This window comes from Ovis canadensis, chromosome 6, assembly GCF_042477335.2.
Source record: "Ovis canadensis isolate MfBH-ARS-UI-01 breed Bighorn chromosome 6, ARS-UI_OviCan_v2, whole genome shotgun sequence".
In the NCBI taxonomy this organism is placed as follows: Eukaryota; Metazoa; Chordata; class Mammalia; order Artiodactyla; family Bovidae; genus Ovis; species Ovis canadensis.
In genome coordinates, this window is record NC_091250.1 from 113894724 (window position 1) to 113907085 (window position 12362).

Here is a 12362-nt window from a genome sequence, read left to right on the forward strand (position 1 = left end):
GCAGAAGATATTAAGAAGAGATGGCAAGAATACACAGAAGAACTGTACAAAAAAGATCTTCATGACCAAGATAATCACGATGGTGTGATCACTCATCTAGAGCCAGACATCCTGGAATGTGAAGTCAAGTGGGCCTTAGAAAGCATCTCTACGAACAAAGCTAGTGGAGGTGATGGAATTCCAGTAGAGCTATTTCAAATCCTGAAAGATGATGCTGTGAAAGTGCTGCACTCAATATGCCAACAAATTTGGAAAACTCAGCAGTGGCCACAGGACTGGAAAAGGTCAGTTTTCATTCCAATCCCAAAGAAAGGCAATGCCAAAGAATGCTCAAACTGCTGCACAGTTGGATTCAGCTTACATGCTAGTAAAGTAATGCTCAAAATTCTCCAAGCCAGGCTTCAGCAATATGTGAACCGTGAACTTCCAGATGTTCAAGCTGGTTTTAGAAAAGGCAGAGAAACCGGAGATCAAATTGCCAACATCCGCTGAATCATGGAAAAAGCAAGAGAGTTCCAGAAAAACATCTATTTCTGCTTTATTGACTATGCCAAAGCCTTTGACTGTGTGGATCACAATAAACTGTGGAAAATTCTAAAGGAGATGGGAATACTAGACCACCTGACCTGCCTCTTAAGAAACCTGTATGCAGGTCAGGAAGCAACAGTTAGAACTGGACATAGAACAACAGACTGGTTCCAAATAGGAAAAGGAGCACATCAAGGCTGTATATTGTCACCCTGCTTATTATTTAACTTCTATGCAGGGTACATCATGAGAAATGCTGGGCTGGAAGAAGCACAAACTGGAATCAAGATTGCGGGGAGAAATATCAGTAACCTCAGATATGCAGATGACACCACCCTTATGGCAGAAAGTGAAGAGGAACTAAAAAGCCTCTTGATGAAAATTAAAGAGGAGAGTGAAAAAGTTGGCTTAAAGCTCAACATTCAGAAAATGAAGATCATGGCACCTGGTCCCATCACTTCATAGCAAATAGATGGGGAAACAGGGGAAACAGTGTCAGACTTTATCTTCTTGGGCTCCAGAATCACTGCAGATGGTGACTGCAGCCATGAAATTAAAAGATGCTTACTCCTTGGAAGAAAAGTTATGACCAACCTAGATAGCATATTCAAAAGCAGAGACACTACTTTGCCAACAAAGGTCCATCTAGTCAAGGCTATGGTTTTTCCAGTGGTCATGTATGGATGTGAGAGTTGGACTGTGAAGAAAGCTGAGCGCCAAAGAATTGATGCTTTTGAACTGTGCTGTTGGAGAAGACTCTTGAGAGTCCTTTGGACTGCAAGGAGATCCAACCAGCCCATTCTGAAGGAGATCAGCCCTGGGATTTCTTTGGAGGGAATGATGCTAAAGCTGTAACTCCAGTACTTTGGCCATCTCATGCGAAGAGTTGACTCATTGGAAAAGACTTTGATACTGGGAGGGATTGGGGGCAGGAGGAAAAGGGGACAACAGAGGATGAGATGGCTGGATGGCATCACTGACTTGATGGACATGAGTCTGAGTGAACTCCGGGAGCTGGTGATGGACAGGGAAGCCTGGCGTGCTGCGATTCATGGGGTCGCAAAGAGTCGGACACGACTGAGCAACTGAACTGAACTGAACTGAATACCTATTTATCACAGCAGTAAAACATAACAATCAATATGTTTTGGCTGAAGGAGGGAGAGAGGCTAGTGTTAGGTGACCAAAATCATTCAGCTAATAACTTTATCCTCACAACCTCTCCAGGGAAGAAATATTTCTATTAAGAAGTGTGTCTTACAGCAAAAGAGATGCAGATGTAAAGAACTCTGTGGGAGAAGGCGAGGGTGGGATGATTTGAGAGAGTAGCATTGAAACATGTATATTATCATATGTGAAATATATCACCAGTCCAGGTTCGATGCATGAGACAGGGTGCTCAGGGCTGGTGCACTGGGATGACCCTGAGGGATGGGATGGGGAAGGAGGTGGGAGGGGGGTTCAGGATGGGGAACACATGTACACCCATGGCTGATTCATGTCAATGCATGGCGAAAACCACTACAATATTGTAAAGTAATTAGCCTCCAATTAAAATAAGTAATTAAAAAAAAAAGAAATGTGTCTTAGATCACAAAAGTGCAGATTTAGGGCAAAAAATATGAATAATTCTGTAAAGAAAATCACTGAGCATTTATTGGATCTTTGCTTAGTCCATCAAAAAAAAACACAAGATTTTTGCTAACTGATTTTAATAAATACCACCCCAACTCGTTTGTAAATTATAATCTATATGGCTGCCAACAAGCAGTGATTTATATGAGGTCTTTGTTGTTTCTTAGGGCTTCTTCCATGCCTCAGTAGTAAAGAATCTGCCTACCCTGCAGGAGACACGAGAGTCACAGGTTGGGTCCCTGGGTTAGGAAGACCTGCTGGAGGAGGAAATGGCCACCCACTCCAGTATTCGTGCCTAGAAAATCCCATGGACAGAACAGTCTGGCAGGCTACAGTCCATGGGGTCACAAAGAGTCAGACACAACTGAGTAAGCACACAGGATGCGGGCTGTTTCTTATAGTCAGTTACGTCATCTGAAACGATACTCTGAGATCTAAAAGGGACAGGCCTGGGGAGACAAAACCAGCCACAGTGCAAAGCAAGAATTATTCGGAAAAGGATTCTTTTTCCCTCCCAGATAAGTAAATAATAGATGGTTCGCTCTCACTGAACACTAATCTTACTCAGTTTTGTGTCTACCAGATGGCACTAAAAGTGATGAAATATAATAAACACCGGACGCTGCAATACCTTAGAGCAAAAGCCAGTAAAAACTTAATTGCTTCTTGATGGAGCAGGGGAGGATTGGAGAATCAGATGCTGACAGATGTCATCTGCAAGAGGGGAACTTGTTTTCATGACTGTGTTTTTGGAACTGCTTTTATAACAAGTTTACCATCAGCTTTGTAAAGGGATAAATTTGTGAGCTGGGAAAACCGGCATATTTTAGATGTTGCGCTAAGGACTATTGGGACATATCAATTTGTCTTAAGAATACAAAGGGTAATCTGTGGCTTCTAACATGTTCACTGGTTTCTTTAAAGCCCCATAGAGGACAGACATCCTGTGACATTTCCTCGTAAGGGAAGTCTCCAGTGTATTGCGATTAAAAGAGGTAATGTTTGCAAAGCACTTAGCATTGTGCCTGGAATATTAAGGGACTGTCATTAATTACTGTTATTGCTGTGCTCCGTGGGGATGATGGTATGAGTTGGTACCAACCTGCCTATGTGGTGTGATTGCTGACGGATTGGGAAAGGTCTCTGACCCTGTGAGCCCAGAGTCACTCTTGGGACTTTGTGTTCTATTAGATGCAAATATCTCCTTAGAGGTCATTTACACCTTAGCATGAGTACATTTATTACATCTTTTCAGAAGGATGGTATGAAGAATAGGAAAAAAGAGTGAGTACTGAGTTCCTGTGCAGGAGACACGGGTTCGATCCTTGGGTCGCAAAGATCCCTTGGAGAAGGGAATGGCAACCCACTCTAGTATTCTTGCCTGGAAAAAACCATGGACAGAAGAACCTGGCTGGTTACAGTCCATGGGGTCTCAAAGAACTGGACACAACTGAATGACTAACATGGAGACTGAAGGCAGTGAGGACAAAACCAGGCTGGCTAGCGTTTCCCCTGGGGGCTCAAGGGAACATTCCCCATGTTTCTCTGCCTTCTGAACCAACTGAGATTCTGCTTGTGGTGCAGGTTGGACCAACCATCTCTCTTGATTTTCCAGGGAATTTTATAGGTCTTCCCTTTTCCTATAGCAAAAATTTAAAAGAAACATGTAAGAGCCAGTAGAAAATTTTGGGGGTAGGAAAGTTATAAATCAATGAACCAACAGGCCACCTCTTTGGGGGACAGGTGCTACAAAGGTCAAACACTCCCTCAGTAATAACATCATCATTAGCTCTCACTTGGAGTGGAAGTTTCAGTATCCAAAAGGACCATGTCCAGAAAACTGCTGTTGAAGGATTTAGCTATCACTGACTGGACCCAACAAAATGCCAATGGTGATAATTGGTTGACCTTTCTTTCTTTTTTTTGGGCGCACTGCACGGCATGTGGGATCTTAACTTTCAGACCCAGGATCAAACCCATGCCCTCTGCATAGAAAGCATGGAGTCTTTAGCCACTGGACCACCAGGGAAGTCCCAGCCTGTTGAAAGACACAGAGGAGTCCTTGGCCTGGATGAAATGAGCTCCGCAATTTGAACTGTGGTGCTGGAGAAGACTCCTGAGAGTCCCTTGGACTGCAAGGAGATTAAACCAGTCAATCCTAAAGGAAATCAACACTGAATATTCATTGGAAGGACTAATGCTGAAGCTGAAGCTCCAATACTTTGGCTGCCTGAGGCGAAGAGCCAACTCCTTGGAAAAGACCCTGATGCAGTCGGTGATGGCATCACTCGATGGACATGAGTTTGAACAAACTCTGGGAGATGGTGAAGGACAGGGAAGCCTGGTGTGCTGCAGTCCATGGGGTCGCAAAGAGTCGGACACAGCTGAGCGACTGAACAACAAGGCTGATTTGGAGGAAGACAGAGAGTATGGCTGGTTCCCACAGCCCCCGGAGAGAAGCACTCACAGAACAAAGAGGACAGGATATTAAATGAGAACTTTAGTCCCTGAAGGAAAAGGGAATTAGGGCCGGACATGAGTACAAAAGGTTTCTGTCTGTTTTTTATAAACCTGTGTTCCCATTTGCCAGCTTGATATGTGTATAGGAACAGGGGAGGGCATAATCCTAATGATAATGCCAATCTTTAGACTGAAAGATGATGTCTATACACATCAATATTTATCTCAGACCCTATGCATTTTTCATGCTTGCCAGTGAAAGACTACATAAAGCATTCTTTTTAAAGAAAACATATTGTACAATATTATAGTCTCATGCAGGATTTTATGGCACATGAAATATATTATTTCATGCAGCAAGAGAAATAGTCAAGAATTTGCTGTAATGATTGAAGATGGTAAAGGGAAAAGAAAATGGAAGGTAAGCAGGTGAATGTAAAGGGATTTATGAAAAAAAATGACCCTCAAAACAAAAAAAAGCCCACTTTAGCATACTGACATGATATGACACTAAATTATCAACTAAGCCCACCATACTTTTGATATGAGTTTTTGGAGACTTTAAAATAAAAAAGAAATATCCCAAAGCACGTAAAGCATTCTTCATGCTCTTCTTACCTAGGAATGCTGCCATGTTGACAACTTGACTAAACACACAGCTTGCAGGAGGTTCATCACCTGCAATGCTTGAAAAATATGAAATGTTTTATTATTTCTATAGTATAATCTATGACTTTGGAAGGGACTGAATGTCTATGTCCCCTCAAAATTCATATGTTGAAATCCTAACCTCCCACGTGATGGTATTAGGAGGTGGGGCCTTTGGGAGGTGATTAAGTGATGAAAGTAGAGCCCCAGTGAATGGGATTAGCGCCCTTATAAAAGGGCCCCAGAGAGCTTTCTAGTCCTCTTTCTGCCGTGTGTGGACACAATGAGAAGACAGAGTCTGAAATCCGGCAGAGGGTTCTCGTCAGACCCTTGACCATGCTGGCACCCTGATCTTAGACTTCCAGCCTGCAGAGATGTGAGAAATAAGTTTCTGATGTTTATAAGCCACCCAGTCTAGGCTACTTTATCCTAACAGTCAGAACTAATACATTCTGCCAACATTGCCTAAGATACAGCAGATCAGAAGAGAATTATCAAGTTACCTTATATATGGTGCATGCTTCACACCAGGTTTCCTGGATGACAGAAAAAACCCAGAAGCTCAGGTTAACACACAGTTACTTTTGCATAGTTTAACTTTACCAGTGGCAAAGGTTTGCTAAATCTACTGATGAACAAAGAGTTACCCAGAGATAAACTTTACCTTTCAGCTGAATTTAATGGGAAAATTTTGTCATCTTCCACAGCTATGAAGTATCTAGGAAGAAAAAACAATAAACTTTATAAAACAAATTAAAAAAAAGAATTATCTGATTCCCAATATTACTGGACTAACCACATTAAATCATATTTGCTTGTTTAACAGTCATTGAGTATAAGGACGTCCTTATACTCAATGACTGTTAAACAAGCAAATGTTTGAATATACGTATGTGTGTGTGCTCAGCTGAGTCTGACTCTTTGTGACTCCATGGATTGTAGTGCACCAGGCTCCTCTGTCCATGAAATTTTCCAGGCAAGAATACTGGAGAGGGTTGCCATTTCCTTCTCCAGGGAATCTCCTTGACCTGGGACTGAACCCTCATTTCTTGAGTCTCCTGCATGGGCAGGCAGATTTTTTACCACTGCATCAGCTGGGAAGCCCGAATCTGTAGCAGGTTAGCGTCAAATTAGCAAATCTTGCAAATAATGAGTCCATATCACCAGTATTCAATATATGCTCTGCATAATTTATTACTCATACTTATTATTTACTTTGGGTGATAGAATAAAGAAAGGGAAACGGGGACTTCAGGAAGGCTGAGTTAGCAAACATTATTTTAAAGTATTTACAGATACATTCATGAGAATATGACATAGACAGTTGTCCATCTGCATTTGCCGGGGACTGGTTCCAGGATGAGCAGTGGATACCAGAATCTGTGGATTCTCACACAGTCACCTCCACATCCTCGAACTCAACCAACCATGGACCACATAGTACTGTAGTATTTATTGAAAAAAAAATCCACGTATAAGTGGACCCTCACAGTTCAAACTACTGTTGGTCAAGGGTCACCCGTACTCTCTGCACATCCTCTTGTATACTTTCATTTCTAAGTTATTGATGACACTTAATACAATAGTTGTAAAAATAAAGTAAAATGCCATATAAGTAGTTGCCAGTGAGCAGCAAATTCAAGTTTTGCTTTTTGCAACTTTCTGGAATTTTTTTTTTCCTGAATATTTTTGATTAGGAGTTGGTTGACTCTGAGGGTGTGGAGCCTGCAGACACAAAAAACGGGGGCTGTACTGTCAAGACTTTACTTTTTTAATCTACATTACACCTGAGTCCTTAAATAAGAGAATACTCACACTATCCACAATCCAGCAGACGTAAACAAGGTAAAAACAAGAGGTAAAAACATCCATACACTGCATTTCTTCCCATCCATGCCTGAGGCCTGTACCCCTGAAATAAAACAAACAAGTGTTAATAACTAAGGTAAAACTTGATCTCACTCTTTCAAGATAGAAAGGAAGCTTACTTTAATGAAGAAAACAAAAGCATATTTTATGAAACAAAGATTCACATGAGTATCATTACTGTCAACTACACAGGAGGAAATCCCTTGAGCAAGTAACATGTTTTCTATCATTACCTTAAATATTCCAGAATTTTAGTTGAGAATTGATGGAAACTTTCTCCTAAAGATGTGCATCCTTATACAAGCATCAGTGTATTCAAGAAAGGACCAAAGAGTTTGGATTAGGACTTTCAGGAGAAAATCCAGATACCAAAGGCATACAACCTACTTTTAGTGCTGTTAATATTACTTAATATAGTTTTCTTTTTAAAAATGTTTATGGATTTATTTGTCTGTGCTAGATCTTAGTTGTGGCATGTATGATCTTTGATCTTCCTTGCAGCATGTGGAATCTTTAGTTGAGTTATGCAAACACTTAGCTGCGGAAGGTGGGGTTGAGTTCCCTGAGCAGGGATTGAACCCTGACCCTCTGCACGGAGAGTGTGGGGTCTTAGCCACTGGATGACCAGGGAAGTCCCTAACATAGTTTTCTAATAATATGACATTTTGAAACTATCTACATTCATCATCTTTTTATTTATTTATTGGCTGCATGGCATGTGGGATCTTAGTTCCCCGACCAGGGATCAAACCCATGCCCTCTGCATCAGAAGTGCAGAGTCTCAACCACCGGACCACCAGTAAGTCCTAGCACTATTATTAACATTTATGGATTTATAGAGCTATGGACCTGGCATCCACATGTCTACAACTTGGCAGACAAGAGTGTGAGAAATGGCTACTAAACAAATCACCTGCACAGAAAGAAATGACAAATGCTTTGCAAATCTGGACTTTCCTCATGACATGTTATTGAGCAACCATCTTAGAAGACTTTGAAGATGAATGCTTTAGAAAACAATGTGTTGTGGATAACTTTAAATTTGCTTCAACCAACACAACAACAACAAAAATACAGATGTCAGGCATTTTGGATATTGTATTTTAAAGGAAAAATATGTGAACAAAACATTCTCCACAAAAATGAAATGAAAACCAGAAGCTTCAGATATATCTGTGAAAAGTTATTGGTATAGAACAGAAAGAAGGAACTAATTATCAGTTTCCTTCTTTGCCCAAATCTATCAGACAAAATTGATTTGAGACACTGGATGCCAACAATCCTTAAGGCAAAAAAGAAAGCTTGTTCCAAGAAACTAAAATGACCTCCACAGGTGACCTGACAAACAGGATAATGTGATTAAATGCACCTCTAACAGTGGCTATTATTTTTGTTTGGCAAAGAGGGATGTTCACAGGGAGCTAAAAGCTCTGAATGCAGGTCTCTTGTTTGAACTGGTAGAAGGTAATGGACATTTCCACCACCATCATCTTGCCTGCTTTAGCAACACTGTATAGAAGACATGATGACAACTAAAAGTCTCATGGCCCAGGAGTAAGAGTGGATGGCTCAGACAGTAAGGAATCTGCCTGCAATGTGGGAGACCCAGGTTCAATCCCTGGGCTGGGAAGATCCCCTGGAGAGGGTAATGGCTACCCACTCTAGTATTCTTGCCTGGGAATTCCCAAGGACAGAGGAGACTGGCTGGCTATAGTCCACGGGGTTGCAAAGGGTCGGACACGACTGAGCAACTAACACTTTCACAAGGAAATATCACTGCTCATTATTAATATTTTGGGTTTTATAATTAACCACAAAAAGTTACTTACTGGGGTTGAACCAGTGCTGCCACATTTCTGATACCTTCATGATACCTGCTTTCATGTGCTGAGATTCCCTGGCTCTTCCGAGAGAGAGAAGACAGACATCCCTTCCAGGCTGCTAACCTGCGAGGACTCAGGAAGATCCTAGTTCTCAGAACTGACCTACCTGATTAGGTGCGTCTTTCACACTAAGGCACAGACGACTGGCCTAACACTGTGTCAGTGAACAATCATGCTGTGGTCTAAACATCTGTCTGAGTAGGGGTGTTAAATAAATTACAGAATCTAGAAGTTGAAACACGTTAGAGCCACTTTCAATCAATTTAATTCAATCGAATCCAATCCAAACCCGTTCATAACTGTTGACAACCTACTTGTGACAGGTACTATAACAGGTGGTGGAAATACGCTAATGAATACAGCTATTTATAGGTAGTAGTCTGTGTAATATATAAAAGCTGTTCTATGAGCCAGTGGTGCATAGCTATCCAGTTAATATAATATGAAAAATGATGAACGTTTTAAACATTCACAATAGTTTTCAGTATCCATTCATTAATTTATGTACAGAATATTGTGGGCTCATTATAAAGCTACAAATAACGCTAACAAAAATAACTCCGCCAGTACTCAAAATGCAGAGGGAGTACAGAAAATAAGGACGTTAACTGAGCATGTAAACCAATTTTTCTGGATCTGCCCCTGAAATAGGGTGCTCCATCAGGATAAGTAGAGCTGAAATGGTTATACCAGAGTAATGGGTAGGAGACCTATTTCTCAACCTTAGCTTTGCCAATAACTGATGCTGTAAGCCTGGGACAGTTACTTAAATCAGTAATACCATATCTCCATCTTGAAGACTGAATTCTGACACCCCACAGGGTGGTGGAATACCTTGGAAGTTAACCCAAGTTCAGTATCTTGTATTTTTACAGTAACAGAATTCTCCAGTATACCCAGAATTATCAGCCATAGAAGAACGCATGCCTATTAACCACTGTTAAAATGGACTGGTGACAAAATCACAATGTCAACCGATTCATGTACAGTGAGAAACTCAACTGCCAAAAGGACAAACACTCGCACTGGATCCCCTTTTAAGAACATCTATATGAGAAAGCAAAACTTGCAAGCGAGAAGAGAGAGGAGAGTTAACTAGACGATTCCAGGACCATGGCATCAAGCACGGCAGCTTCGCGCACTCACTGCAGTGTGGTGGGCAGGAGATGGCATGGCAGGCAGGGGAGCGAAGCCCAGGCCTGGCATCTTGTAGCTGTGTGATCTCTAGCAAGTTTTTCCGACTCTCTCTTTTTATTTTTTTTAAATTTTATTTATTTTTTATTATTTATTTATTTTTTACTTTATTTTGTTTTACAATACTGTATTGGTTTTGCCATACATTGACATGAATCAGCCACGGGTGTACATGAGTTCCCAATCCTGAACTCCCCTCCCACCTCCCACCCCATATCATCTCTCTGGATCATCCCCGTGCACCAGCCCCAAGCATCCTGTATCCTGTATCGAACATAGACTGGCGATTTGTTTCTTACATGATAGTATACATGACTCTCTCTTTTTAAAATTTTGGTCATACTCCGAGGCACGCAGGACCTTGGTTTTTCCCAACCAGGGATCGAACTCGTGCCCACTGCATTGGAAAGTGATGTTTTAACCACTGGACCATCAGGGAAGTCCTAAGTTATCTCATCTCTTAAGCCTTAGTTTCATTATGGAGATAACTATTTTGTAGGGTTGTTCGGAGGATTAATGACAAGGCAGGTAAAGTACCTCATACATAATGCATGTTCTGTTAGTGGCATCTCCGTCAACTCTACCTGCCAAGCAGGCCAATACTCCTATAAGGACAAAGTACTCTCCCTCCAGGGCTGGGGTGAGGACGGGTTAATGCTTTCTGCTCTGGGCTCATGCTTTTCTAGAACAATACAGACACCCTTCCTGGTAGTAATAGTTTCTTTCTTCAGAGGACTTTTCAAAAGTTAGTTAACACCTTTTCCTTGCATATATATTGAAGGCCCACCTTTCTAAGTGTTTACTCTTTGGCTATCTTTAGTTATGCGTTGCTTTTCTTATTTTGTTTTGGAAGCAGTTAAGGTGGCTAATGGCTACTCTCCTGAACTTTACTAGCTTAATTCTCACAAGAAAACCTTATGTTCAAATTAGGAAAAAACCAGACTGTATCCTTTGTCTAACAAGAAATGAAAATTTCCCTTTTTTAACCAAAGAGATGCCTTGGGAGGTGATAAGAATAAGTTTATGGATAATTGTTTTACTTGCTTCTAATGGATCTACTTTGTGCTTCTTCATAATGTTTACTTTGGTTATTTTTTTGTCTGTTTTAGAAAATTCCAAGTCCATGGGCAGTTGTAAGAAAGAATAGAGTGATCCTGTATATCCTTCACTCTTTATCCCCGTCCTGTATAACCACAGTACAATATCAACACCAAGATACTGACACTGATACAATGCTTCACTTTATTCAGATTCCATGAGCTTTACATGCTCTCCTTTCTGTGTATGTGTATTTTGTTGCTGTTCAGTCACTCAGTTGTGTCTGAATCTTTGTGACGCCATAGACTGCAGCACGCCAGGCTTCCCTGTCCTTCACCATCTCCCAGAGTTTGCCCAAACTCTTGTCCACTGAGTCGGTGATGCCATCCAATCATCTCATCTTTTGTCATCCCATTCTCCCCCTGCCTTCATTCCTTCCCAGCATCAGGGTCTCTTCCAGTGAGTTGGCTCTTCACATCAGGTAGCCAAAGTATTGGAGCTTCAGCTACAGCATCAGTCCTTCCAATGAATATTCAGGGTTGATTTCCTTTAAGATTGACTAGTTTGATCTCTTTTCTGTCCAAGGGATGCTCAAGTCTTCTCCAGGACCACAGTTCGAAAGCATCAGTTCTTCGGCACTCAGCCTTCTTTATGGTCCAACTCTCACATCCATACATAACTACTGGAAAAACTATAGCTTTGACTAGATGGACCTTTGTTAGTAAAGTGATATCTTTGTTTTTAACATACTGCCAAGGTTTGGCATAGCTTTTCTTCCAAGGAGCAAGCGTCTTTTAATTTCATGGCTGCAGTCACCATCTGCAGTGATTTTGGAACCCCCCAAAATAAAGTCTGTCACCGTTTCCACTTTTTCCCAATCTATTTGCCATGAAGTGATAGGACCAGATGCCATGATCTTAATTTTTTGAATGTTGAGTTTCAAGCCAGCTTTTTTTACTCTGTGTCTTTAGTCTATGCAGTTTCACATGCGTAGATTCATATGGCTACCACTACAGTCGAGGCACGGGGCAGACAGTTTCATCACCTCAAAGACCCCTAGTGCCACCCTTTTATAGCCACACCCACTTCTCTCCTCCACATCCTTCT

General features: G+C 41.3%; 1 protein-coding gene across 3 annotated transcripts in view; it reads right to left on the reverse strand.

Annotated features, from left to right (window-relative positions):
• The window catches only part of TMEM150C (transmembrane protein 150C), a 113042-nt gene that overhangs the window by 13969 nt on the left and 86711 nt on the right, over positions 1–12362 (reverse strand). For all 3 annotated transcript variants that reach the window (XM_069594557.1, XM_069594556.1, XM_069594554.1), the window contains exons 2-5: positions 7087–7183; positions 5936–5989; positions 5775–5807; positions 5242–5309 (exon numbers count right to left, since the gene is read on the reverse strand). In XM_069594557.1, coding sequence (XP_069450658.1) covers positions 5242–5309; positions 5775–5807; positions 5936–5989; positions 7087–7166 — 235 coding nt within the window. In that variant the 5' untranslated portion in view covers positions 7167–7183. The remainder of the gene's footprint in view (positions 1–5241; positions 5310–5774; positions 5808–5935; positions 5990–7086; positions 7184–12362) is intronic.